General features: G+C 38.9%; 3 protein-coding genes across 6 annotated transcripts in view; 1 reads left to right on the top strand and 2 right to left on the bottom strand.

Annotated features, from left to right (window-relative positions):
• The first annotated feature begins 988 nt into the window (after nucleotides 1-988).
• Nucleotides 989-4692, top strand: LOC122660976 (monocopper oxidase-like protein SKU5). The gene is made up of 7 exons (XM_043856248.1): nucleotides 989-1482; nucleotides 1573-1843; nucleotides 1930-2032; nucleotides 3290-3641; nucleotides 3716-4081; nucleotides 4171-4249; nucleotides 4347-4692. The coding sequence occupies exons 1-7, from the start codon at nucleotides 1244-1246 to the stop codon at nucleotides 4563-4565; spliced, it is 1629 nt and encodes a 542-aa protein (XP_043712183.1). The 5' UTR covers nucleotides 989-1243; the 3' UTR covers nucleotides 4566-4692.
• A 1111-nt stretch (nucleotides 4693-5803) lies between these two features.
• Nucleotides 5804-6843, bottom strand: LOC122662727 (PI-PLC X-box domain-containing protein DDB_G0293730-like). The gene has a single exon (XM_043858446.1). The coding sequence runs from the start codon at nucleotides 6773-6775 to the stop codon at nucleotides 5819-5821; it is 957 nt and encodes a 318-aa protein (XP_043714381.1). The 5' UTR covers nucleotides 6776-6843; the 3' UTR covers nucleotides 5804-5818.
• A 3844-nt stretch (nucleotides 6844-10687) lies between these two features.
• LOC122662333 (DNA-(apurinic or apyrimidinic site) endonuclease 2) overlaps nucleotides 10688-27864 on the bottom strand; it is a 34964-nt gene continuing 17787 nt past the window's right edge. Inside the window, exons 3-11 of one of the 4 annotated variants that reach the window (XM_043857933.1) lie at nucleotides 27597-27827; nucleotides 27197-27282; nucleotides 26136-26251; nucleotides 25877-25957; nucleotides 22460-22660; nucleotides 16820-16971; nucleotides 13091-13920; nucleotides 11683-11756; nucleotides 11505-11579 (exon numbers count right to left, since the gene is read on the bottom strand). In XM_043857933.1, the coding sequence (XP_043713868.1) occupies nucleotides 11685-11756; nucleotides 13091-13920; nucleotides 16820-16971; nucleotides 22460-22660; nucleotides 25877-25957; nucleotides 26136-26251; nucleotides 27197-27282; nucleotides 27597-27827 (1769 nt within the window). In that variant the 3' untranslated portion in view covers nucleotides 11505-11579; nucleotides 11683-11684. Of the gene's footprint in view, nucleotides 10780-11504; nucleotides 11580-11610; nucleotides 11757-13090; nucleotides 13921-16819; nucleotides 16972-22459; nucleotides 22661-25876; nucleotides 25958-26135; nucleotides 26252-27196; nucleotides 27283-27596; nucleotides 27828-27864 lie in introns of those variants that run through there. The other 3 variants (XM_043857935.1, XM_043857934.1, XM_043857932.1) reach the window with 3 other exon arrangements.

The following is a 27864-nucleotide window of genomic DNA, read 5'->3' on the forward strand; positions in this document are numbered from 1 at the left end:
AAAACCTTCTCTCCATCACATTTGCATCTAACTCGGCTGTACGTATCCATCCTCACCATTTGAATAGTATCTTGTCTACATGTCGAGCTCTGGGAGTAGGCTTGTACCCTTATCTGGGAGTGTGTCGGACATCTTCTAGCTCACCCTCGCACTGTAGAGGTCCAAAGGAGCAAAATCCCAAACACAATACCTCTAAAGGAATATGTCACTTGAACATGTGTTCTCTTGCAAATGAAAGGATTCCTTCAATCAACGATTGAGCGAGACCTCAAATAACTAAAGCAATCCTCACAATCAAGGGTTCAAAACCCTAATTCTCATGTGGCTTTTATTTTCCTAAACCCAAAACAAAATCCCCCAAATCTAAAATAAAAAGGCAAAAAAAAAAAAAAGCATATAAGAAGAAATTTGAAAGAGAAGGGTTTAACTTTTAAGCTTCCAAACCTTAAAGTTCCAATACCGTTGGACCAGATTAAATTTTGCATAAACATAATAAACATACTCCAGAATCTTTATTCGCTTCTCCAGTTCTTTGTGTTGGTTACGGATTGAAAATTGAGAGAGAAACATGAATGACTTGTTAAACTCTTGATCTTGATGGGAAAATTATCTCCTCTAGTTCCCTGTTCGGTGCAGTTTCTCAATTCCTCCATTAGGAGGTGATGGACTCCATTCAAACAGAGTGTTTGGACAAGGGTAGGATGATCATTCCAGCCACCTTATTAGACGACCTGAAACTGGCTGGGCAGAGAACTGGATGGGATAAAGATTCGATCGCACACAATTAATTTTATAAAAAAAAAAAAACGCACACACTTAAGCCTTGGCTGGCTTTATCTCTCTATAATTCGCTTGTCTCGATCAGTTCTCTCACTTGCATGGCCCACGTGAACAACCTAACTAAGTATCTCTCCTCTATTCACAAGCCACACCACCACCACCGGCAAACAAAAACGTAGGACTGAAGCTTCTTCTCCTCCTCCTCTTCTTCTTCTTTAACCACTTCTCTCTTTACTCTTTATTCCCAAACCCCCTCCCCCTTCTCTATCTCTTTTAATTTCTCTCTTCCTTTCTTTTCAGACCTTTATCTTTCTGCAACATTCTTGAATCTTTTTCAGTTTTCTAGCATTATCGAATCTTTAAAGAAAGATAACGCTTCTCATCAAGATACTTCAATTCATAGATTGTCTTCTTAGGGTTTTCTGTAACTGTTTGGTTCATCTGGGCTTCCCTTACTTTGATCATGGAATCAATCTTCAGACAACTTCTACTTTTCCTGCTAATTGGATTCGCCATTGCCGACAATCCTCATTTTCACTTCGATTGGACAGTTTCTTACACTCCACTGGCTCCTCTTGGAATATCCAAACCGGTGATTACGATCAATGGCCAGTTTCCTGGTCCGACGTTAAACGCCACCACCAACGACATCTTGAACATCAATGTTCGAAACGATCTGCCCGAGCCGTTCCTTCTCACATGGTAATTAAGTTTTAAGTTAATTTGGATGTTAAATTGTGATTAATTCAAGTCTTTTCTCTAATTTATGTTCTCTAAAAACTATATATTTAGGAATGGAGTGCAACAGAGGAGGAATTCATGGCAGGACGGAGTGGAAGGGACGAACTGCCCAATAGCGCCGGGGAAGAACTGGACTTATAGTTTTCAAGTGAAGGATCAGATTGGAAGCTTTTTCTATTTCCCTTCGCTACTTCTTCAGAAAGCTTCGGGTGGGTATGGAGCAGTCCATATCAACAATCGGGTCGTAATTCCGGTTCCCTTCTCTCCTCCCCACCAAGAATTCAATGTCTTGATCGGAGATTGGTACAATGCAGACAACCGGGTAGGCTTTTTTTTGTTCTTTAAACCTTGGATCTGATCTGTTTCTTGAGAGGAAGAAAATGGTTAATGGGTGTATTTGATTCACAGGAGTTGAGGGCTTCACTTGATCGTGGCAACTATTTACCCACACCTGATGGGATTCTCATTAATGGCGTTGGTCCCTACCAAACAAATTTCGCATTTCGACCAGGTAAATATGTCTCTTGATTCTTAGGCTTGGATCCTTCCTCCCCAACCATGGTTTAAGGTATTGGATCGGGATCACTCTTGGCCGATACCGATCTGGATCGCTCTGGACCAATTTGATCGCATGAAATTGCCCTGCTTTTTAATGAAAATCGATTTCTGCTACCTGTTTTTACCCTTGGGTTGTACCAGTGGATTGGTAACGAATCAATCAATATTTGAGATCAGTCTCAGTCGATACCAATTCAATTCAATCCGAGTGAATCGACCGATCCAATCCATGTCCCCAACCCCTCCTCCTTGTGTTTTTGAAGGGGAGGGGGTTTTTGTTAATTTCTGAGGAATTGAGAATCAGGTTCAGTCCTGGTCCTTCATTCACAGTTTGTGAGAACCCAATTTGATTAAGAGTACTACCCACAAAAAATTTTGATTAACAGTTATTACTATTAATGTCATTTTAAATGATAACCAGAGAACAGATTTCTCTGAATTTAGATTTGTAAAGTACAAATGTTGATTTATTCTATTTTGGTGGGTCAGGTCCATGGTCATCTATCGCATTTTGGGCCTGGACTAAACAAGACCCAAACCAAACACATAGAATACGGTCCAAGACCGGATACCTGGGACTGGGATGCTGAATCCAACCCAGAACTGGTTCATTGAGATTCCGAAGTTCAACCACAGATAGGGTTAGGGGTCTCAGATTCCATCTCAAACGGATCTAACCGGTTGAAACCAACAGAATCGAATGTATATCTGTCCAGCTTTGGTTTGGGCTTCTTAGAAATTGATATAACATAAACCAACCAGATCAAATGGACCGACCAAAACCAAAAACCGGAAAAGGCTGGAAAAACCGATAAGAACTGTAATTTGCACACACACACACGCCCAATACCGGACTGATAAGACCTCATTAATCCAACCCAAAATTGACCAGACCAAAATCAAACTTTACCTTGATCGTTCAGCTTCGGTTTGACTAGTACTGGATCAAAACCTATTCAGCCCGGCTGAAATTGAATTGAACCGACCCATTAGGATTGTACTTGGGCCCGGGCCCATATAAATTGATGCTACTCACAGAAGCTTTGAGGGTTTGGCTGACCTGAGGCCCAGCACAACCTGGCATTTTGTGTGGGGCACTGCACAATACTCCCATCCTCCCATTCACACATCTATATTGTATCATACCAGTAATAGAGTATCTGAAAGCAAGGTAGAAAGTAGTGAAAATAACACTGGTGTTTGGTTACAGGAGCTACCTATCGGCTAAGAATCTCAAACGTGGGCTTGAAAACATCTGTGAACTTTAGAATTCAAGACCACCTGATGCTATTGGTTGAGACAGAGGGATCCTACACCTTGAAACAGTATTACGTGAATCTCGACATCCACGTTGGCCAATCCTACTCAGTCCTCGTCACTGCTAATCAATCATCTGGGAGGTCATATTACATGGTTGCAACCTCCCGGTTCATCATTCCTGAACTTGCCGGTATCGCCATTATACAGTATCCAGGGTCTCAAGCAAATCCAATAGGCCCATTTCCACCTGGTCCTGGACCATTTGATTTTAGATACTCTATGGAACAAGCCCGTTCAATAAGGTACGTATAACCCAGGCCCAGGCCCAGCCCAGGTGATCTCTTGCTTGTTTGTCTAACTTTGCTTCTTTCTACAGGTGGGACTTATCAGTGGGAGCAGCACGACCAAACCCACAGGGCTCCTTTCATTACGGCCAAATCCATGTATCACAGAACATCATTCTCGAGAATGACATGGCAATCATAGGAAATCATCAGCGTTACACAGTGAATGGCATCTCATTTGTCCACCCAGATACGCCATTGAAGCTAGCAGACTATTTCCAGCTTAACGATGTCTTCAACACAGATTCCATTCCTAAGACACCAGATGGTCGATACCCAGCATTGGGGACCTCCGTTATTGACCTCAAATACCGAAATTTCATTCACATTGTGTTTCAGAATCCCCTACCAATCTTGCAAACTTGGCACATCGATGGCTACAACTTCTTTGTTGTTGGGTGAGTGACAGAGTGAGTGAAGAATAGTTTTTTGCTTCATATTGATTTGATCATCTTTTTTATTGAAAACTCTCAATTGGTTGTGATAGGATGGATGAGGGGAACTGGGATGACAGTAGACGATCAACGTATAACCTGGTCGATGCAATTTCCCGCTCTACGATCCAGGTTTGAGCTTGAGCATAAGGTGTTTGTGTTAATACCTGAATCATGAATGTACGATTTGAGTATTATCTTATTCTAAATTGGTTTGGCGACTGGGCAGGTGTACCCAAATTCATGGACAGCGATAATGGTGGAATTGGACAATCAAGGGATGTGGAATGTGAGATCTCAAGAAGCAGATAAATGGTACCTTGGCCAAGAACTATACATCAGAGTGAAGGGGGTTGGGCAGGATAACCCTTCAACCATACCAATCCAAGATGAAGCTCCTATTCCTGCTAATGTCATCAGATGCGGAAGGGCTGGTCGTTTTACCTAAATCAAATCCAACTCTCACTTGTCCAACATCAATTTTTGGTAATCTTCTTTCTTCTTGGAATCAGTTTTCCCCGTATTGGTTTGACTAAGATGTAAACAGAAAACCACCAACGTTACCCTTTTCTCCTGTAGTATTAACCAAATTAAACTGAAACTAAAATCAATTGAAAGACTTGTTTTCTTGCATTTCCAATAAGAGGTGAGATTTGTTGGGTTCAACAAGAAAGCAATTATCCTAACATTGGATGCGAGTAGTTTGATGTGAAGACTTGGGCACTCTCTACTCAACAACTAGCTTTTAAGGATGAGTTTTACCAAATCCCAACAAATGGTATCAGGGCATGCCAACTCCAATGCATCTCCGCTGGAGAAAAATCCCCCGGACCCATATTATTCTGGATAAAACTAAGCCCTATGGGAAATCATCCTAGATGTCCATGGATCTTATGGTTATATGATCTTTATTCAACCACTTTTTTCTCTTGACCAAGCTTAGCTTTCAAGTAGTAGTCTTGTCACTCTTGTGAGCCTCATTTATTTGCTAATCGTTAATTTAAAGGAATGTTCTTCTCAAATCTCATACAATTCACAGTAGAATCCCATCACAAAATACTTGCTAAGTTAAAAGTGGTAGACACTCATAATTAACTTTGAGACCCTATCTCTTGCGCACTACAAAGCGATCACATACTTGAAAGCAAATTTCATTTCAGCCACATAAAGTGATCGAACCAAATGCAATTATCAAGCACAGGAACTAGACTTTTTGGACAAGTTGAATTAAGAAATTAATCCCTATTGAATTACCCCACCATTTGATATATGGACCATGCATGCATGTTCTATAACCATCACCCACATCTTTATAATAGCCCCATGAGTCCACATCACTCTTGATTAATGGATGGTACATGCCATCTAATTCCCACATCCATTAATTGTTAGTTTGCAGATGCAACTCCTCCTTCATCCAAATCACTGTTCCACCAATTTTTGCTGGGATTGTGTTTGATATCCAGCTTCTGAAGAGGTTAAAGAAAGAAATAAAGAAAGGTAGAAATGCAGAAGATTTTTTCAAGCCAATTAATTAACTTCACAAATCCCAAATTTATCTACAAGCAACCACCCTTAAATCAACAATGGAGGATAAGGCATCTCACATCTTTTACAAACAAAAAGAAAAGACCAATTAAGCTGGTGATGAGGAGTAGTAGACGGAAGAATTAAAAGAAGTAAGAAGATCCTAAAACAGTCTCAGGCCTTCCCTTCAACTCTAGCATGTGTAAAGCCAACACAAGCATCAACGAAATCTTCATCAATAAAATCTGTTGAGAAGATCTGCAACCGATCTGCACAACCATTAGAGCAGCACTGAGCAATGAAGAGCCTTGCATAGCCATGGATCCTACGGGTCACAGGCTTCACACACAAGACAGGGTTATCGGCTTGTGGTGTCACTGTGTTCTCCACTCTATAGAAGAATCTCCTCTTCAACACTACCTGTTGCTCACTCAAATGCTTCAGATTACTATCGAATTTGGTCGATGGCAAGTCTGTGTCGATCCAATTGTCCTTCAAGTACCCTGAACTCCACAATGGATCCTTAGCTTTCGGTGGAGGCGAATTCCTTGGTTTCCATACACAGATAACTCGCTTGGGTAGCAACTCGGACACGGGCTTCTCAAATACCCCGTCGTCCTGATGGATCAAGAACTCACCGAGTTGATCCACTAAGTACTTATCGAACTCGGGCGGATCTTGGTGGCCGAACTCGGTTCGAATCTCAAGGATTATGATCTCCGATTGGGTCTCCCCTAGGAATTTCTTGATATCATTGATGACAACATCGACGGTGTAAGTTTTAAGGATACCGTGGCAGACTCGGCGATCTTCTTGGACTCGGATGTCGAGGACTCGGGTTCCCCTGACGAGTTGATGGTAGATGGAGAGCTTTTGGCATTGGGCGAAAGGACGAGAGATGCATGGAATTCCGATCTTGTTAGTTGCTGAGTCATGGGTACCTGGCCAAACGATCTGGTTTATGTGAAGTCTCTGAGGGTCAAGGCCTTGCATCCAATTCTTTCTATCGGGTGGACGGTAGTCTGAACCAGGGAATTCATTGCCGGAGTTGTGTTGCAGACTAGTGAGAAGCTTCTTTTCGGTGGAGAGCACCTTTCTACGCTGTACCTGTTTGGAAACTTGGCCACCCATTATCCAGAATTAGGGGAAGAAGAAGAAGAGAAAGAAGAATATCTCCAATTTCTGATTCTTGTTCTTCTGCTATGGGGTGAGAAATAGAAAGATGGATTTATTGGAAGACATGGAAACGTAGAGAATTGAGGAAAATTATTACTGATTTTGAAATTTTGCAAATTAAGGACACAGTTTCTTTGTTTGGCCCCCAACCCTCTAGATGTTGAAGGCTTATCTTATCATATGATGATATGTTGGATGTTTGTAACCATAATTGAGATGGGTGGGCTCTGTCTGGGCCACCATGGCCAATCCTGTGGGTTCTAGGATCGATCTCTTTTCTTGAATTGGGCCACGTGTTTGGTTATCTATGGTAGTCTATGAGTTGGTTGGTGTTTTCTTTCTTTTTAATGCAAAGCAGTGTATTAGGTCTAAAACTCATTCATTAATAGAGAAAATAAGTCAATAATTGGAAAGTCTCTGAGCTGGCGTGGTGGGGACCAATGAGAAAGGCACTTGGTTGGTCAATAAAATGGGTAGACGTAGATAGGAGGGAAAGGGTGAAGACAGAGAGAGAGAGAGAGAGAGAGAGAGAGAGAGAGGCCTACACTGCTAGCTCAAACAACTTATACCTACTATACGATGGCATTATCTTAAAGGGGCGATGTTCTCTGTGCCGCAGCGCAGGTTGCGTCAGGCACATGGGGGTGGGCGCAATGACCACTTTGCCCCCTGAGTGGCAGGCCCATGTGCTTGGGCATAGCCTGCACTGCGGCACAGAGAACATTCTCCCTATCTTAAAATAAGTTAGGGTGGTGTTAGAGAAGAACTGTTAATCTGACTGGTATTATTAGAACATATCGGCTAAGACTTCAATCCACCTTATATGATTCATTATTGTAGGGTTTTATTTTTTATTTTTTCAAAAATAAAAAAATTATAAATGAAAAGCCAAACGAGGATAAGCATAATTTATATGCAAAAGAGATTGCAACACTGACCTTATGTAGATTTTTTTATGGGAATGCGTTTTGTGAAGGAACGCAAGGGCTAGCCAATGAAAGCGCACATGCTGGCATCTTGAGGGATAAAAATTCTGTCTTTCATGGGGGGTGGGGTGATCATTTTCCCTCCATTGTGTAATGGGTGTGGCCTCCTTCCACCCCAACCTCCCAAGAGTCTCTCATATTCTAACAATGTGGGCTTCATGTAGGCCACATATGGACGATATCATTTTTCAACCCTTCATTGGTTATAATATGCAAAAACTCCACTCCCTTATATTATATTGTTCAGCTCAGAGCTGAAAATTATGCATCATGTCCACATGTAAGATCAAAACCCAAGCCCTATTCAGTGCTTCCATTACTCCAATCACTACAATTCTATTCTTTTGTCTTCCCCGTCTACTTGACACTTTCACAGTAGTTGCCTTCCTCTATTTCTTTGTTTTTTTAATTGCCAGCTCTTACAAAATCATTGGAAATCCAGCTCGTAAATCAATATCATAGTTTCTTTTCTTTTAATATCAGAGTCTCTTGGATAATTATTTGATTGCAATAACAACACTTTTTGAAATAAGAAACTTCGATCCTTTATATATAACCAATTTAATACATTTGTCTCGTAATACTTTATTCTTTTTTTTATACATGATATATTTTACATATTACTTATTTATAGTTTTTATATTTCAAAATTGTATTTTGCAGATCTTAAGCGTTTCTAGACATTTCTTGACTATTTCATATATATCTTTAACGTATCTTGCGTCTCTCCAATACGGTATGATGCATCTCTTAAAATCATTCTTTTGATACGATACCCGATACTGATACTTAAAACCTTGTCTATCAATATATTGAAAATCAAACTATGAATAAATGATATCGAAATAATGTCTACAATATTTGACAAACTGAGAACACTTCCAGAAGCCAAAGTAAAACAACCCCCTCTCCCCTCGAATTCAGATCTGCTACCCACATAGGGACGAGTGGGGATAGATCTGAACCCTCCATGGGGGTGTGGGACCCATGCCCCATGGAGGGGTCAGATCTGTCCCCACCCTTCCCCGTGTGGGTAGCTGATCCGGATTCTCTCCCTACCCCCCCCCCTCCCCCTCCCCCTCCCCCACACAAAATAGTTTCTCTCCAATTCTTGTGGTTAAACATCATTGGTGAGGATCTAGACCAACCCCCGCCCTTTTTTTTTCCCCCCTCCTTGACATTTTAGTTTTTTTCACGCCTTGTTCTTTTTTTCCATTCCATGGACTTTATTTGAGTTTATAGAGACATTGATATAGCTGTTCACTTGATTGTTAGTTATGCTATGTTCGACTAGGAAAAAATTCTGCTGCTACACTTGTAGCAGGAATGTTCCTGCTACAAGGCTGGCAGCCAATGAAATGGAATAATTCACTTCTCCTTTTGGGTTCATAAATATCCTCCTAGGTTTTAGTATTTTCTAAAATACCTTTTTAGATCCCATTTTCTTGGCTACCAACCTTGCAGCATGAACATTCCTACTACAGGTGTAGCAGCAAAATTTCATCCATTCAACTAGGCCTTAGTATTTTGGTGGATGAATTCTGTTTCCTTAGTTTTTTCATTGAGAGAAAAAAAAACTCTTTTCTTATTTCATTTTAGATGCTATTGTAGCTCTATAGTTGTTTAACACAGTTTTATTTCTATCAGAAAAATACAATGCCATGGAGGAAGATGCAATTAGGCTCCATCTAGTTGGAAGTAAAGAGAAGTGAAAAGAAGTAAAATCACTTTTAAAAATTTTGTAATCATGATTGTATAATCCATTTAAAACTCTTACCATATTTGGTACATGTATTTTACTTTTCTAACAAAAGGAACTTGGACACATAGGAAAGTGATATTTAAGGGATTATAGACCCCCATGGCAACAAAGTGGAGATCGGAGATCAATTCCTTCCCATGACCGCTCTCTCCTCAAATGATACAATGATTGTTTTATGTATCTTTCTCCTCAAATTCAAAAATTTTTGAAGTTTTTCTTTTCTTGGCTTCCAAAAATAGCCTTAGTGAACAAATCCTTCTCCCACTTTCTTATTAATGGAGCTTCCCAATCTAACATGAAAGGAAACCTCTTCCCTTATTCCTAGATTTAGGGAATGCTCTCTCCTTTATTCCTAGGGGAGCAAATGGTGTTACTCATTCTCTAGCTCAGAAGGCCGAGTCTTTGGCAAGTAAGACAATCTGGCCGAATTCTTCTCCTTGGCTCCTGGACTTGTGTAAAGAAGCCATGAGTTCTACTTGCCTTCCCTTGCAATAAAATAACAGTTTACCCAAAAAAAAAAATTTTAATATATATTAAAATTATGTACAACATCATGTGAAATAATGATTACAAAAATTTTCACCCACCCATTTATTTCCCTCACCCCATCAAATGGATTGGGTTTTTTTTTTTTCTTTTGGTAACAAAATGGATTGACTTGAAAATCCATGTGATGCACACCAAAAGGACCAATTCGATCATCCAATGGATTTAATTCGTGGTTCAACTGGAGTGCTTCGCTCAAATTATTTTTTGAAAGAGAACTGGTAATTTACATGAATTTTTATCCGCTGCTGTAACTAGAGCGCTGCTGTCTGCATCGTGCGGCGTAGCAGCGGCCATGTGTGCACAGCGGGCCCCATTGTGCACACATGGCCGCTGCTGCACCGCACGATGCACACAGCAGTGCTCCAGTTACAGCAGCGGATAAAGGTCCAATTTACATGAGGCAAAGTTAAAATGTGAACCATGGAATGTTTCCTGAACAGTAAAAGGGGATGATAGATACCAATTTACCAACCCATAAAAGAAAAGTTAGTCCCTGAAAGAGCCTCTAAATTAGGACCTTATTAATAGGATAAGATACCATATCAAAGAAACAGAGTGAGGCCACACCACCTAGATTCAGCACCGTCTTCATTTCTTCAAGGATTTCAAAATTGCCCCTTCGAAGTAATTCCGCAGTTTGCTTCTAGATTAAATGCAGGTCCCTGAAATAAAGCAATAAATTTTCTTCTATGAGTTCTCATGCCCCTCCATCATCCTTACACGCCCTACACAGACAGGAATAAGTTGAGAAGATCAAAACTAGAATTAATGAGAAAAAGAATGCAAGCCAAGTATTTTACCTACATAAGGATTCGTGGGGTTTGCCTAGTATGACATGGGGGCTCCTCTCACCAAACATTCAATAGAAAGCCATTAGGTTTTAATAAAAGATGTGATGAAGATGATGATGGTTAGCATCACCATCCAGAATCTGGACAGCACAGATGATGGATCATGCAACTAAACATGGTACAACCAAAGAGAATTTTGAAGAAAGGCACACATGCACAAGCATAAATTAACCTCCCACCCTGCTTTCTCACCTCTCCTTCACTTGAGAAGTTTGCCTAATTGGCATAAAAGCAATAGAACTCTCATGTGCAACATTTCTTGATGCAAATAATTAAGAGACCAAATCCAGGTTTCCCACAATGAATTTGTGTCTTCAATTGTATCTAACATAATTACACACCATAACTTGAATTGTTTCCCATAATGAATTGTTACAGATTAACATTATGCTTTAAATACCTACATTTTAAGTTTAGCATAACAAACTTGCATTATCCAACTACATGCGACAATATCCTTGGAAACCATCATGGTCCCTCGTCGCCAAAATGCAGCAAAGACTAAACCAAGAGTGAACACCAGACCTCATTCTGCAAAATAGCTCCATGAATGCCTGTACTAAATGTATCGCACGGAGAATGTTAGATGATCTTCATCAATAGCAATATCTTTGGAAAAATATTTCAAGTAAGAATGACATCAGATTCTCAACTATAATCCAGAAGGCAAACTGGATATGCTTTGAAAGTCAAAACAATAAGACAGTCAACCATCTTCATTTCTTCCCAGATTTTGAATTGGCCCACTTGAAATAATCACAGCGCGCTTCTAGATTTGATGGAGGTCCCTGGAAGGCGAGAGGAGAGAGAGAGAGAGAGGAAAAATATTAATGCTTATGCTCTCCACCTTCCCTTGTGCACACTACCAGAGCAATAAAACTGCAAATGGAAACAACCTTTGAAATTACCAAGAAATAAATCTGAGACCATAATATCAACACACACGGTTTAAGTACCAAAGTCTAATTAAGAATTTGACATGCTGTTTTTATCTGTATCTAGAGCAGGGCCAAGCCCAAAAGCATACTAGGTTGAATTGAACATTTGGACTGAAGAAGCTTAAAGTCGTTTGCAGCATAAATCTCAAAGTTAGCAACATCTATTACTAATTTACCACAACTACCAAGCCTAATCCCAAAATACATGGGTTTGGCTGCACAGATCCTTTCAATTCCACCGTTTTTTAAGCTACACCTACTTGTAAGACTGGATGTCGTTTCTCACCACTTCAATTTGCACCATAAATTTTAATTATCTATAACTACTCTAACCAATAAAAACAAGCGCCAGAGATTCAGCTATCCAATCCCATCGCAATAAACACCCAGCCAAAAAACAGTCAAGCTCAAAGGACCTGAACTCAATATGATCCACTCCAACAGAAGACCACCATTTTTTTTTTTTTTCTTTGGGGGGGGGGGGGGGGAGGTGGGAAGGCGCTGGTGTCAAAGAAATCACATAGTTTCAGCTTTTCGAACTCTCAACAGTAATACCAAGACTGGTTTCAATAAACATGCAAATCTGAATAGTTAAAATAGTTGAAATCTGAAGTCTTTAGTTTAGCCCCTTACATGGAGAAAATACAGAAGCATAAATTATAAGCAGAACTCTAGTAACCATTAATTTAATGTATTCAACCACTTTACGTGATAATATAGATTTTCTTTATCATTCTCCACTAGTTTTTTTCCCCTAATTAAGGATAGCAATAAGTTTAATATTTCCTTGCTCATTTCGTTCTTTTGTCCAAACACCTTGTTTTCTGTTCATTTAATTTTGCAAACCATGGAATGAGCCAGAATAGAGGTGGACCTCGGCGCAACAGTAAGGTTGCTCCATTGTGACCTAGTGGTCACGGGTTCGAGTCAGGAAACAGCCTCTCTGCTAAACGGGGGTAAGGCTACATACATTATGAGCCTTCCCAGCCCCCGCAGTGGTGGGAGCCTCATGCACTGGGTACACCCTTTTTATAGAATGAGCAAGAATAGAATAAGAACCTTATAGAGTTTGTGTTGAATTAGCATTAGCATCCTCAAACAAACAGTTTTCAATTTCCACTGCAAGTAGCAGCTGGAAGTATGGATAACATGAAGAACAAATTGTACACACTGGTGTAAAGTACCTCAGCCCGAGCACAGACATAAAACCTACGACCCAAGTTTGGACCTGCTTTCTTCACTACCCGAGCAACACATGGTTCCTTATGGCCCTTGCACAGAGGTACGCTGTTCTGCATGAACTGTTGAATTCTTCGCCACTCCAACAAAGCAGCATCATTTTTCTCTTTTTCGGAAGAACCAGAGGCATTTTCATCACCTTGAGATTGTGTGAACGGAATCATGCTGACCTCAAACATCTTGCAACCATTGCTTTCATCACCCTCCTGAGTTCCTGTGGGGGAATCTGTCTCTTTGACCTCCGGAGTTTCTTTGGGAGAATCCGTCTCCTTGATCTCCTGAATTTTTTTGGGGGAATCTGACTCTTTGACCTCCTGAGATTCTCTGGGTAAATTTGTCACTTTGGTTAAACAAGGAGAATTAGTCTTCCTTTCTGAGACATCAACTTGACTAAGCGAAGTGTCAGTGCTTTCGGTAACAACATCAGCACCATGGGAAGACTGTTTCTGGAAAAAAGAACTTAAAGTGCGTTGAGAACAACCACTATGTCTCACTTTTTTCTTGGAATCTAGACGCTGGCCAGATGTAGTTTTGTTTCTCAACAAAAACATACTATTCTCTGAACCCTCATTAGCAAAACCACTCAACTGTTTCTTCATGCTTGGGTTGGAACCTTCACATTGAGGGTTGAAGTCAGAAAATTTTTCCTCTGAATCTAATGATCTTTTTGCACTTGCAGAGCAACTTTCCACTATAATGTTTTCATCTGAGAATAATTGTGATGTTCCATCCTTCTTGAGTTCAGCAGATATTTGTCTTTTCATGAGCAATGAGACTAAAGAAGAATAGCAATCCAGTAAGAAGAAAATTTAAATTGAAAGAAAAAACATGAGTCCTACAAACATACAAGGTATTGCATCCCCATGACATGTTCCCAACAAGAACTTTGAACTCTCACTGATAAATATGGAGGACAATCTAAGAAAGAATAATAAACATGTATAGATATTGCAGTACTTCAATATATATAGGATAAGTCTTGAATTTGATTCTGATTCTGATTCTCGTATAATTTATTCAACTGGTAAAAATAAATAGTCAAAGCAGTATACTTGCATCTGACAAAGGGAACTACCAAAGGAATTTTGGAGAAAACTTAAACATCACCATTTGTTTGCAAAATGTTTGAAAGCATGGAGAACACAAACATGAGTTACATGACACACCGTGTGATATTTTCTTTTCAGACTGCATAAAATGATCAGGTAAAATCAGTGTAAAAGAATATGATTTCACTTCAAGGTATTTCTTTTGGAAAAAGTTCCTGAATGGCCCCGTTCAGATAAGCATATCCAAATGGGGTCGGCTACATGGATCCTTGCTCTCCAATTAGCTCTAATCGAAGTCATACAATGTACAAGGCCTAAGCTATGCTTCTTTCCTCATCACCTCTCCTAGGATTATTTTAGGCCTGCCCTTAGCTCTTTCAGATCTTTCAATCTGAATCAAATCACTCCTCCGTACTGGAGCATCCCAAGACCTCCGTTGGAGAGAGAGAGAGAGAGCTAATGGGTGCTTCAAAAGTGTGGAACCTTAACTTGGAATATTTGGTCTTAGTTGTGAAGATGTTACTTCTTTTATGATTTTTTTGTGAATATTACTTTTAGCAAGCAACATATTGTATGTGCTGAAAACTGCAGATTTCAGGTCCATATACAAACAAATGCCGCTTTTTAGGCAATAATGTGCTATTATAAGCATACTAAATGTGAGAGGAGAAGAGAAAGAACCTGATATAATAGGTATCTACTAGTCAACTCTCGTCCATTTACCATTCTACAAGAAGGCACTGTCAAGAAATCATAAAATAACACATTCTCTCTAAGCCATTACTCTTAAATTCATCACAACCTCCATACCAATTACTTGTTTGTGACCCTAAATAAATTTCTGAATCTCTCATTGCATGTACTCTTGAATGATGACCTTGCCATAACATTCATCCAGAAAATATAGTTTATAGAATCCTCGACCTTTGAATATTCAGAAGTTCTTCACAGTATTTTTCTCAACAAATTTCTAAATTTATCTCCCTAAAGAAATCCTTTATACACTCTCAAGTAACCTTGATTACTGATGCAGATTCATCAGCAAAATAGGCTTATTTTATTAGGAATAAGTCTAGGGTTGGGTTATATACATGTTGGGCCCTTGATCCCATGGATTTTCTATGTAATAGGCCACTTTTATAGACCTTAAATTGGGGTACATGAGTTGCATACAGGATTAGCCCTGTATTTAGTTTATTTTCATGTTTTTAATGTGGGTTGGTTTAGGACTCTATTTTGAGTCTATTTCAGTTTCCTAGTCAGTTTTTACCTAGTAGGTTAAAGAATGGGTTAGGCCTTTCCTTTTTAGTGTAGGAGTCTAATTTTGAGCCTTTTATATAAAGTTGTAAGGGGGCCAAGTATTGAATACGAATTTGATTAATAAAATTAGCTTTTGCTTGTTGCCATTGCTGCTGCTGCCTTGCTCTATTGAGTGTTGCCTTGTGAGTAATATCAAGGTGAAGGGACTGGTGGATCTCCAGTTGACTCCTTGCATCTTGTAGACCGGGAGGATCTGTTATAAGGGATTGGTGAATCTCCAATCGACTCCTTGCATCTTGTAGATCGGGAGAACCTAATTCTGATCTTCAAGCTGAAGATCTGCTATACAAGTAATTTACTGTTTTGGTAATCAACCTTCTTCTCCTAATCCTCTAAACCCAAGCCATCGATCCCCACTGCCAATAATCAATCCTTGCAGCCTTCCTCATCCACCATTAAAAACATAAATCCATTAGAACCCTAAAACCTGCAACTATTCTTCTTCTCTTCCAGAAGTTCACATGCAAGGTGATTTTCACAAGAATTCTGCCCAGCAAAATCTAACCGTTAGAACCTGCAAAAATTTTGATTGAATCTCCCTCAAACCCTAAGAGAGACTTGATCCAAATTTCAGTACCATCCATCAGGCCGATTGTCTGAAATTACACTTTTACCACGCTCTCCTATCTCTACTAGGAAACCTCCATAACTCCAGATTTAACCATCCAACTTAGTTCTAACTTTCAGCATATATTCCCCTCCACCCTACCCACACTCAACCTAAATATTAAGCCCATTCAACCACCTGATTTCCTGTTATTATAAACCCTAGATTCCATCATCTTCCACCTTTCAAAACCCTAACCCTAATTGCTGCCCAATTACATCTAAACTACTTCTACCCATCCAAAACCTATAAAACCTAGTTCATTAGACTCCCCTACACCTGCCTATCTTTACCATATAACATACCTATCCATTACCCTAACCCTAACCCTAACCTAAAATTGGACTACATTAATTACATCAAAGCAAATTAATTATATACTGCACTGCTACCAATTCACATGTCAAACTAACAAGTACCTTTTCCCTGACCAATGGAGAAAGCATAAATACCACACACACAAATCCCAGACAAAGCTTAAAAATACACTAAGAAACCGACCAGTTGTTTCCAGAAATATCAAATATATCTAGCCTAGAAATAATCAAATATGATCAACAATATTTTCCTTTGTGAATGACTTGTAAATGTAGAAGAAAAAAAACTCAGGTTATAAACTTCTAATCACCATGCCTCCTCAAGATGTATCAAGGACATCAAATAGATTTCATCAGAAGAAAATGCTTAATCTCTCATACCAATAGTTTGCTGGAACCCATGGACCCCGGGAACATATCTAGCAGATAAAGATGGAGTGTTGTGCTCCAGAAGATTGGGTATTTCCCTAAAACTGATGTAAACAGGAGCATGATCAGAACCTTCCAATTTCGTGTTTCTCCCTCCTTTCCACCTGTAGATTGGAAATGGGAAACTTGTATAATTGCCTCTGAAAAATAATATATATCTTATTGACTAACTGGAAACTACAGTAGCACTTATATCATGCACATGCTCATTAATATTGAACGCCACAGCCTGTTTGTGCCATGGAACAATAATCAACCAAATAAGATGATCATTTTTATCATATTTTTTAAATACATGATAAATTTAATACAGTTGTCCGGTTTGTCACACCATACCTTGTTCTAATGTGTACATCATCATATACCATTTCTCTGATCTCACAATTAGATATTCATTTTCTTGCTATTATTTCTTTCTTTGTTCCTTCCAGTTCTGCAATCCCTCTTTAAGCTTGACACCATTACATTAGTGTTCTCTTCTTACTTCACCTTCTCCTTGTCTGTCCGTCCTTCCATTCTTTCCTAATTTCTTTTCTTTTGATACCAACTTGATTATGGACCACATCCCTGGTTGGGCTCAAATGCTTGTGGGATTCTCTAGGACATGCAGGTGGCTATACTACCTACATGGTTCAAGATAGGAACTGCACTCATGTCTGAGACATATGAACACTGGACATGAAACAAACAGCACAGAGTAAGCTATCTAGGTATTTCTGCCACAGCAGTTTCTTAATTTATTTAAGAAGGGAAAGGGAAGACAGGTACTTGAAAATTTTTCTTGAAGTGTCATACAATCCACCCACTATAAGCAATACTCCTGAACGGAATATGTGATGAAAATATAGCTAAATTACATGCCCCAACAGATATAGAATAAAAGGGGCTGATAATGTTCACCAGGGTTAGCAAACTAAGTTCAAGAGCTTCCACTTGCCACCTAGCAGGCAATTGGCAGGTATTCCAAACCATGTTTTGATCACTCTCACATACTCATGTTCATGGTACTAAATCTCATTTCATTTCGGTGTTTCGGTCTGACCGAATTTTCCGAGATACCGAAATTTCGTCTAAATATAGTATTGTTCTGTGGGTGTAAAATGCCAAAAATGACTGAGATTTCCGAAATTTTCGAAACGAGATGACCAAAATTTCCGAAATATTGCATTTTTTCATATTGGACTTGCGTTTCGTTTCAGACAGGTCGAGATACTCGAAATATTCAATATCTCGACCGAAATTTCGCGAGTTTTAGTACTATGCTCATGTTGGAGCTGAAAGTTGACGAGTTAGATGGGCTTAAAATCATCTAGAAACAAGTTTTAAAGCCGTTGCCTAGACACTGCCTAGGCATCCAGGTGCAATCGAGGGTCCAAGGCAACAACCTACCTTATTAGATACAAGATAGGCAACTGCCTTGGCCTGCCTTGTGGCCTAGGTGGACGCCTTATTCAATGATCTACTTTTATTTTTATTTTTATGAAATTGATTCTAATTCTAACCCTCATTTTTCAAATATGCTTATAATATATCCTATGCTTTGTTTATTATATGTTAGTTTTCTCATATTAGGACGTGTTGATTCTTGATGTAGCATATAAGCATAATTATATCATTTTTATACTACATATAATGCAAGCCTAGGATGTGTTGATTCGTGATGTAGCATATAAGCATAATTATATTGTTGCTATACTACATATAATCATAGTACAAAAACTCGTTATATCTCAGTCGAGATCTCGAGAATTTCGATCTCGACCTGACCGAAACGAAATAGTGTTTCGAAATAAAAAATGCAATTTCTTAGTCGAGATTTCGATCATCTCGCGAGATCTAGAGACTTTGTAACATCTCGCGAGATCTCGAGACTTTGTAACATCTCGCGAGATCTCAAAATTTTGTTACAAATCCACTTTATAAAAAGACCAAAACTCGTGAGTCTCGGTCGAAATTTCTACTGAGAACTCACAAGGCTGCTCCTCTTCGATTTGTTGGTTCTGTGTTCTTCATCCTTCACTTTTCTTCGGTGATTTTTGTACTGGCCTTCGAATCTTCGCCACATCTACACCGGAAGCACTTGGAGAATGACTACACTCGTTTCTTCTCCCAAACTATGACGTGGCATTCATATGTCCTACCATCGGAGAACAATGCATGTCGGCTCCATCGGACTATGAGTAGGGTCGATCCTAGACGGCAGAGTAATTATTATTAGAATATTTATAGACATTTGAGTCACTTGATGACTACTTGACTTGTATTGGGAATTTGGAATATTGATACCATCTTGTTATTGACTTATTGTACTTAATATTATGACTTAAGTTATGAGTCATTGACTTTATGTTTCCAAGTGAATTTACTTGTTTAAATTGTTTATTAATTATTAATTTATTATGTCCTCTAGTACTTAAAGTCTTAAACAATGTGTATGTGTAATTAACTAAGTTATACATTAGGATTCGACCGTATACTGCCAATCAATGGTGCAAATCCAAAACACCACTTTGGGTGACTATTTTTGCAATTTGAACATTTACATGTGTTTATATAGCCTAAAATAGGGTTTCCATGAAGTTTCAGGCCTTAACTTGGCCCAAAGCCCACCGAAATGACCTACCGAATCCATGTAGAAGAAATACAATATTTTGACCGAAATATCCAAAATTTCGGATATTTCGGATATTTCGGTCTGACCGAAATATCGAACAAACAAGTTTTTAAACCTTGCATATAATGCATGCCTAGGACGCCTAGGTGCCTTGTCACCGCCTAGGGTCGTCTAGTCACCTTGACAACTGTCTATAACCTTCAACTCGCTCCGAATGTTAAACGAATGGCAACTGACTGATCCCGGTGGCAAGCAGGTTCCATAAGGCGCTGTAAGCGTTGGAGTTCTACTCTTTTGAGCAAGATCTGTCTTTCCAAGTTTGAATTTTTCTTTTTTTCTTCTAGCTTGGAAATCAGGTTGATCCATTGATATGACCCCACTCATGTCCTCCATTTCCTGCCATGTGGCAACTTGTTTGATTAACTATACAGAGTTCACCAATCTTGGCAAAGGCCACTCTACCCGTAAAGAAAAATTATCTTTTAGTTATATATATATATATATATATATACACACTAAAATTTATACTCCCTTGTGTCCATATTAGATCCCAATAGTTGCCCATATTCATGTAACATAAAGTAGCCACCATTCAATTAGACAGTCTTTTAATTTGTTCTTTTTACATTTTTAAGAAGCTCTAAATTTATTTTATAAAAAAGAGAACAAAAGATTCAAAATACACAGACTATCAGTGGTTGTTGCAAGCCAGAAAATAGGCTTCCCCACAAACTGATTGCTTGAATGGCCAAAACATTGAACCACTCAACTTGGACAGTATGCGTCAAACAAACCAATGAAAGGTGTATGGTGCATCTATGTGCCCGGCCCCTTTTCATTTCATTGTCTAGTTATTTTCAAAACTGTGGAGAGAAAACAACCATTCAGTTGCCTAGTTGGGTTGGTTTTATGTTGTCATTGACAATGAATCAGCTAAACCAGCTGGCATGTAGACCAATTTTCTCCTATATTGTCCCCAAATTGTATTCTCGAGCTACCTGTAAGGACCAAAATTAGAAATACAAGACCAGAGAAATTAAGGAAACTTTACCTAAAGATCAGAGAAACAACAATGAGAAAAAGCAAAAGGTCTGAAGTCCTACCAGACCCAAATCAACTAGCATAGAAATCAAACTGGCTTCTTTTCCTCTCCCATTGAATCTACATTTTTCATCACCTATTTAAATCCACCACCACCCCTAAATGTAGTCCTAGATTTGAATTACTCAAACTATAAACCAAAACAGAATCTTTTACCAAAGGATAGGTTCAGATTGAAGGGGATTGTACTAACAGGAAATCAGGTGGTTGAATGAATGTAAAATTTAGGTCGAGTGCGGGTACGGTGGAGGAGAATATATGCTGAAAGTTACAGTTGAATCAGATGGCTGAATCCGGAGTTATGGAGGTTTCCTAGTAAAGATAGGATAGAGGGGTAAAAGGGTAATATCAGGCAATCGGCTGGGTCAATGGAGATGAAACTTGGATCGAGTCTCCCTTAGGGTTGGAGAAGATTCAATCAAAGTTTCAGCAGGTTCTAATGGTTAGATTTGGCTGGGCAGAATTCTCACGAAAATCACGTAACATGTGACCTTCTAGAAGGGGAAGAAAAATAGTTGCAGGTTTCAGTTTCAGACTTGTTAATGGTAAACCTTTGATATCAGAATTCTAGGGCAGTAGAAAAGTAGTAGAAGACGTAGAGAACAATCAACACGACCCACCCGGGCTTCCCACCGCAAGGTGTCAATCGGATCAAACACCGATTCCTTCAAACCTTGATCAAACACAAGATTCTTCTTCGCGAGGAAGACAAGTTGCAAAGCTGCAGCTTCTTTTTTGCTTTCTAAAATTCATGTGAGGTAAAAAAGAGCCTCCACGATTTACTTTATTTAAAGGCCTAAACGCCAAGTACTTCTAATCACACTAGGAGAGTAAAAGTCCACCTAGCTGAGCTAAGAAATCAAAACACCTCCTCTTGTGTGTGGAGAGGAGTGGACCCAACTTACATAATTAAAAAATAATAATAACCAAATCAAATCATTTAAATTGAACCAAAGTTGGACCAACTTGGACCCAGTTTAATTTAAAACAAAAGACATTAAAAATAAACTAAGTACGGGAACTAAAACAGCAAACTAAAAACTTAACAGCAACTACTTGGACTTCTTCTTCCTACGGATGTAGGTCTTCAGATCTGCATCACCCCTGCCCTTGGGGTCTGCTAATCAACTTCTTTATTAATAAATAAAAGCTAAGGCATATTTGGGAGAGCTTCTCGCCTAGCTTATAGGACGAAAAGCATAAGCCAGATGCTGTGAGGGATACAGCTTCTTGTCTTGTAGTGCTAAAGATTCCAGGTGTGAGAAGCTATTTGGGCCTGCTTTTCAGAGCTTTCATCTAGAGAAGTTGGCCTCTCAGAACCTGAGAAGCAGAAGCACGAAAAGCCCCCAGACATGCACTTGATCAGATTATTTTATTTCCTTATGGTTAAACATAGGTTGTAAAGTTGACCACTATTTCAGTATTTCCACATGAAAATGAAGTTTTATCACCTCTCTCTGACGTGGATAACAAATTAAACCCCATGAATAGTGCTGACTCATGTTACAAGAGGAAACTTTCTATGAAGGTCTATTGCTATTGCAACTAATGGGTGACTGTTCATTGCATGGGCCCATGCATCACAAGTAATCCAGTCTTACACAAGTGTTAGTGGTAACTGGTAAGAACACGTTGAAATCAATAATTTTTGGCACATAATACAATAATATTCTTCTATTTTAGCATATAGTTTCGCTAGTCTCAGAATATTAATACAGTTTTTAACATTTTCTAATTTGTCCATAGATTTTATCAGCTGATGGCACCATGTCAATCAAGTTTAGATAAGAGTTTGACTGGGCTGGACAAACCAACTCCTTGAAAAACTAGACCCTTTGGTCCTGGTTTTAAAAGCATTGTTCAATTTGAACCTTTACCTGGGCATATTCTCAGACTTCCAACGCTTAAACTGGGTCATTATGTCACATTCATTAACATGGCAATCGATTAAGTTATGGCTTTCCAAACTGTGATCTTGATGCAAGCACGATCCAGCAATGAGGATATGGTCAATCCTAGACCCGTAATTAAATTCTTCAGCTCCAGTACACTGCGACCAGCACGTGTATGCTTCTTTTCTGTGGAATTACTCAAGATGGAAAGAGGATTAGAAGATCATACGAGAAAACTCATAATACAGAGACTGCAATTAGACAGATTATCTAAATAATCAATTAAGGTATCCAATGCCCATGTAGAGATAACTATTACCACCCACATTAAAAACAATAACGCTTCATCAAAAAAGAGAAAATATAGAATTTGATTCATTTAATTCGTAGAGTTTGCATGCAGCACATTCACAACTTCAAGTTTCAAGACCATTAGATTGCAATTTTGTCACTAAGGAGATATTTGAGATCAATAGATATGCATGGTAGAAAATTGTAAAAGTGAGGAATGGAAAATGTATATGCACAACTACTTCAGTGAGTTTCACTCCTATCAGTATTTCTTTGCTCTTCCATCTTGTGCTTAGCCAGCCAAGATTATTTTCTACATTCTAAGGGCTGGAATTATTCCTCCCACTGCTAAGGAACCTTTAAATAAAAAATTCAAAATTGCAAATATGACTGCAAGGCTTTGGAAATAAAGACAAATATAAGGACAAATCCACAAAATCAAAGATTTACATTCATTTTCAAGGTGGTGAAACAAGTCTACCAAGCAAAAAAACCATCACTTTGAATTTATAAGAATTTAACCATATAGATGAATTAATGTTCAAGTACATGAGATCATCCATCTTCCAAAGTATCATGAGACGTTCTCAAGAGGAATAAGTGTACTCATAAAACTTAACCTAGAATAAATTTTAGGGTAAATGGCACCCAGGGTACCTAACGTTTTGACAAATTGTAAATTAGGTACCCAATGTTTCACATATTGTGTTTGGGATATCTAAATCGGTTTATAATTACCAGTTACTCAAGTATTTTTCTACTTCAAATTTTACTGTTATAAATATTTTTTATATTTTAACATAAAAACCTAGAGGGACCTACAGTCCTACATACCGTCCCTCCTCTTTGTTATTCTTCTTCTTCTTCCTCCTCCTCCTCCTCCTACAACCCCACCGACCCCACCCCTGCAGCAACCCAATCCCACTAGCCCCTAACCCCTACTGCAACCCAACCCACCACCACGCCCCACCCTCCCTGCTTTCCTTCTCAAGCAGCTCAGCTGCGACGACTTCGGCTGTTGTTTCTCCTCCAAATCACTGCCAACTCCAACAACGTCCAAGTGGTGCGGGTAATCCACGAAAACCAACCAATAGAAGCAAGAACTACAGAGAAGACACCGCACTCCACATTGCGGCACTGCATAATAATGCAAACATGATTAAGTGTCTATTGGATTGGACCAAGAAATTAGACGAAACAGAGAATCAGACTAAACCAAATGAAACGGCGAAGTTAAAAAACAGAGATGGGAACACGAAGCTGTTCTTGACCATCACCGTGAGGTGATTGAGGTGTTGATGGAGAAGGGAAAAGACACACATACACATAGTGGGTATCCTCACCACTCCTCTCTGTTTGATTGATTCTGGGAGTCGCTCCACCCCATAGTTATCAAGGCGGGAAAGCAACCATGGCGTTTTAGAGTGGCAAAATTCAAGGTGACACCGCCATGGCGGCAAGGCGCCTGCCATGGCGCCCAAGGCATCCAAGGCGACCAGGAGCCTGGACGCCATGGCGTCGCCCTTGATAACTATGCTCCACCCCCACTTCTACTATTTTTATTCCCCACCTCACCCCATCACTCCCCTGTTCCGTCCCACCCCCATCTCTCCTGTACCGCCCCCAGGCCCACTTCTACTATTTTTCTTCCTTACACCATCACTCCCCTGTACTGCCCCACCCCCATCTCTCCTGTACTGCCCCACTCCCATCTCCCCTTACTATTATGAGCCATTTATTTGAGATGGTAAGTTTTCCCATTAGTTTCTGTTACGCTTTAACATTTCCGTTTGAAAGAACATGATACAAGTCTTCTCAACATGCCTGCACTTTCCACTGTTGAAGAGACACGAGTACCATAGATTGTATGATCTTATGGTACATGAGAGAATCGTCTCAAAAACAGAAACAAATCAGACATTTCTGATCGACTAATTTTTAGGATTAAAAGTGTTTCTAAGAACTGCATGGCACCTCATAATTTTCATAGCTATTGAACCACCACATATCACAACAGTTTAAGTTTCATCCTTCCTGTGTCAAAAAGCAACACAAGGCATTGTTTCATACAAGAGAGGATGTTTATTATTGTTTACGCTTGTTTGGAACAGAATCTCTTTCTCCAAACTTCCTTTCTCTTTTTTCTATCCAAATCTGAGAAAACTCAAGTGATCATGTGGTATCGGTTGATGGTATCAGTCCAACAAAGACTCAGTTTGGTGTTGCAAACAGAGGGTGATTCCGCAAGCCTGTTAGGAATTGTTTGATTGATGCATGATAGTATGTCTGTTTCGCATGAAGAATGGTTCACACTCTCCATTAGAAAAGTAAAAGATAAACTAAATGAATAATATATGCATCCAAACAGAATCAGGGATAGCAAAGTTAAACAAAATCTGGGTGGTGGAGAAGAAGATTAATAGAAGTGGGGGTGGGGAAGAAAATTAGTAGAGGTGTGGGATGGGGGCGGTGGGGAAAAATAGTAGTAGAGATGGGAGATGGGGTTTGGGGAGGGAGGGATGGAGGGGGGAAGAATCGTTGAGGTGGGAGATGGGGGTCGAAGAGTGATGGATGAGAAATTGTAGAACGGAGATGGAAGATGAATCGTTTATTGGTTTACGAAAGATGAATAGATAGGGTATATTAAGGGTAAAATTGAAATTTTCAAAAAAAAAACTATTAATTTGGTTAATGTTATCTAGGTTTAGGTATCCCAAGCACAATATGTGAAACATTAGAAACCTTTACTGCAATTTCACAAAACGTTAGGTACCTTAGATGCCATTTACCCTAAATTTTAATTACAGGGAAAAGAACGCTGCCTGGTCGAGTAGCCCCTGCATCAAGACACATGAGCGTGTGAAATTACCACCCCACTCTCAGTGAAATCAAAAAATCCCATCAATGTATATGCCTCTGCATGCGCTCTCATTGGCCCCCACACTGGTGCAGGGGCTACATGACCAGACAGTGATTTCTTGCCCTTTAATTATATATTATCATACTAAAAGCACAAACTACTGCATCATTGAAATACAGAAGCAGTCATAAATATAAGTACATGGTCAATAAAATCAAACAGGAATCATAAATTAATGCAGAACTTTATACCGCTCAGGATGCTTAACTCTGAAAACATCAAAAAAAGGGCCTCCTTGTTCCACTAGCATAGATCTAAGCCATCTCCGAAACCTAAAAAAGGTTCAACAATCAGTGGAGCTCCCACGAAATATCATAAAGACAAACAAAACTAATAAATGTTAACTTTTTTTGTACTTTACTTTGACTTTTTAAAAGAATAACATTCAACCGGATATAAGAATGTACTTGTGATATTACTCTATGATTAGGAAATTGAGCGATAACTCACTCGTTTTGCGCAAAATCTGGGCCTGCGTTACAGCGATCTATTGGTTCAGGAGCAATGTTAAGATCCCCAACAACAAAGATCCTTTTTCCCTGTGTTAAGAGAGACTCCCATCTTTTCTACAACAGAAAACATGAATATCAACCAAACAGTAATTAAATGTGCAAAGCAATACAGTTCAATGATGGCATAGACACGCACAAAAAAAAAAAAAAATCTTGTTAAAAAGTTTAAAAAGAATTGTAAAGAGGCAGAAATTTTTTTTTTTTTTAAATGTCAAGTTAGTAATGTCCAGAACATTCATGATAAAATAGAGCAATGTTTTACAAGTAAGCATGACTTGGATAATAAGATAGAATTTTGAAACAGATATATTCTTCAAATTTGTTACAGCTAGAAGCATATGCTAACTGTTTAAGTTCCTAATGATTATAAGTATGTTTCTTTTCTACAAGCTATATAAACCAAAAGTTGCTGAGTTTAGCTTTATGTAAATAAGTTGCTTGAATAACAACCCACACCTGGAACTTTATATTGAATCATGAATCATCAGTCATCCTTTTAGTATGTAAAATGGTTTTATTGCACAAAGATGTCAATGTGCCCAATACAACCGAACAGAAAAATAACAAAGAGACATTTTTTTCTTTTAATAATAACAGAGACCATTCTACTTTTGGTGGCAAGTGAATTTTTTTTCCCCATAAAAAACAAACTGCAAAGTATCGCAATTCCAACCATAAACAAAGAGGAATCAAAATAAAAAAAGAGAGAACAACTCCCATTCAGCCAATATTCAGTAACCATGTTCACTTCCACTAATTCAACTCCAATCAAAAACATGTTGACTCAAGGAATAAACGCCTGAACACAAAAAGCAATTTATCCTCCATATAACTCCACACTAGCTAATGATCCATCACACACAAAGATCTACAAACAGAGAAATTTCACCAACATCATTTTTGAGTCAAAAGTATTCATGCACCATAAAGATGCTGTAACACATTACTCTTCTATGTTGATTATACAGTATTAGAACTCGCATAGGAATATAGAAGTACCTGTAACATATTGAAAAATGTGCGCTTAAACTGAAGTCTTTCTGCATCATCACACTGAGCACGAGGGCCATATATATTGAAAAGAACTGTGCGAGTGCCAACTATTAGCTCCAGTGCAAAATTAAAAGGAAAATCACAACCAAACCATTTCAAGAGAGACTGCTCTAAGCATTATACACATGAAGGAAAGAGGGAAAAAGAAACAGAAATAAACTACAAGCATAAAAATACAATGGCCCAGATTCAAATTGAAGGCCATCTCTAATTTCCACGAGTTCATGAATTTAAGGTGCAACTAAGCTGGAACCCAACAAGTACGCCACTTCTTTGATATGTAATTTACCAATAACCAAAGCAAAAAAAAAAAAAAGAACAAAAAAGAAAACTAATTTTAACTCACTAAAATGGCCATGATCTGTTATGATACAACGTCCCTCACTGTCAAGTTTCAGAAGGTCCCCTTTTGTCATCCCTTGTAGGCTCTCCACTTTTGCAGGCATTTCATCCTCTTTAATGCCGATCCCTCTTTGAAAATTTTCAAGAAGACCAGTGAAACCTTCTTCTGCTGAAAGTGGTAAAGCGACTTCATTGCTCGAAAATGCTGAATTTACACGGCAAAATGTTGCAACACCTAAAAAGGGAAACTCTGAAGTCATTAAAAAGATAAA

The sequence above is a fragment of the Telopea speciosissima genome, chromosome 5 (assembly GCF_018873765.1).
Source record: "Telopea speciosissima isolate NSW1024214 ecotype Mountain lineage chromosome 5, Tspe_v1, whole genome shotgun sequence".
NCBI classification, from domain to species: Eukaryota; Viridiplantae; Streptophyta; class Magnoliopsida; order Proteales; family Proteaceae; genus Telopea; species Telopea speciosissima.

What these genes read in the sequence shown, in the direction of transcription:
- LOC122660976 (XM_043856248.1), top strand. Translation starts at nt 1,244, where the DNA reads ATGGAATCAATCTTCAGACAACTTCTACTTTTCCTGCTAATTGGATTC. An exon ending in GGTACAATGCAGACAACCGG is followed by an intron (nt 1,844 to 1,929) that starts GTAGGCTTTTTT and finishes TTTGATTCACAG; the next exon opens with GAGTTGAGGGCTTCACTTGA. An exon ending in TACAACTTCTTTGTTGTTGG is followed by an intron (nt 4,082 to 4,170) that starts GTGAGTGACAGA and finishes TGGTTGTGATAG; the next exon opens with GATGGATGAGGGGAACTGGG.
- LOC122662727 (XM_043858446.1), bottom strand. Translation starts at nt 6,775, where the DNA reads ATGGGTGGCCAAGTTTCCAAACAGGTACAGCGTAGAAAGGTGCTCTCC.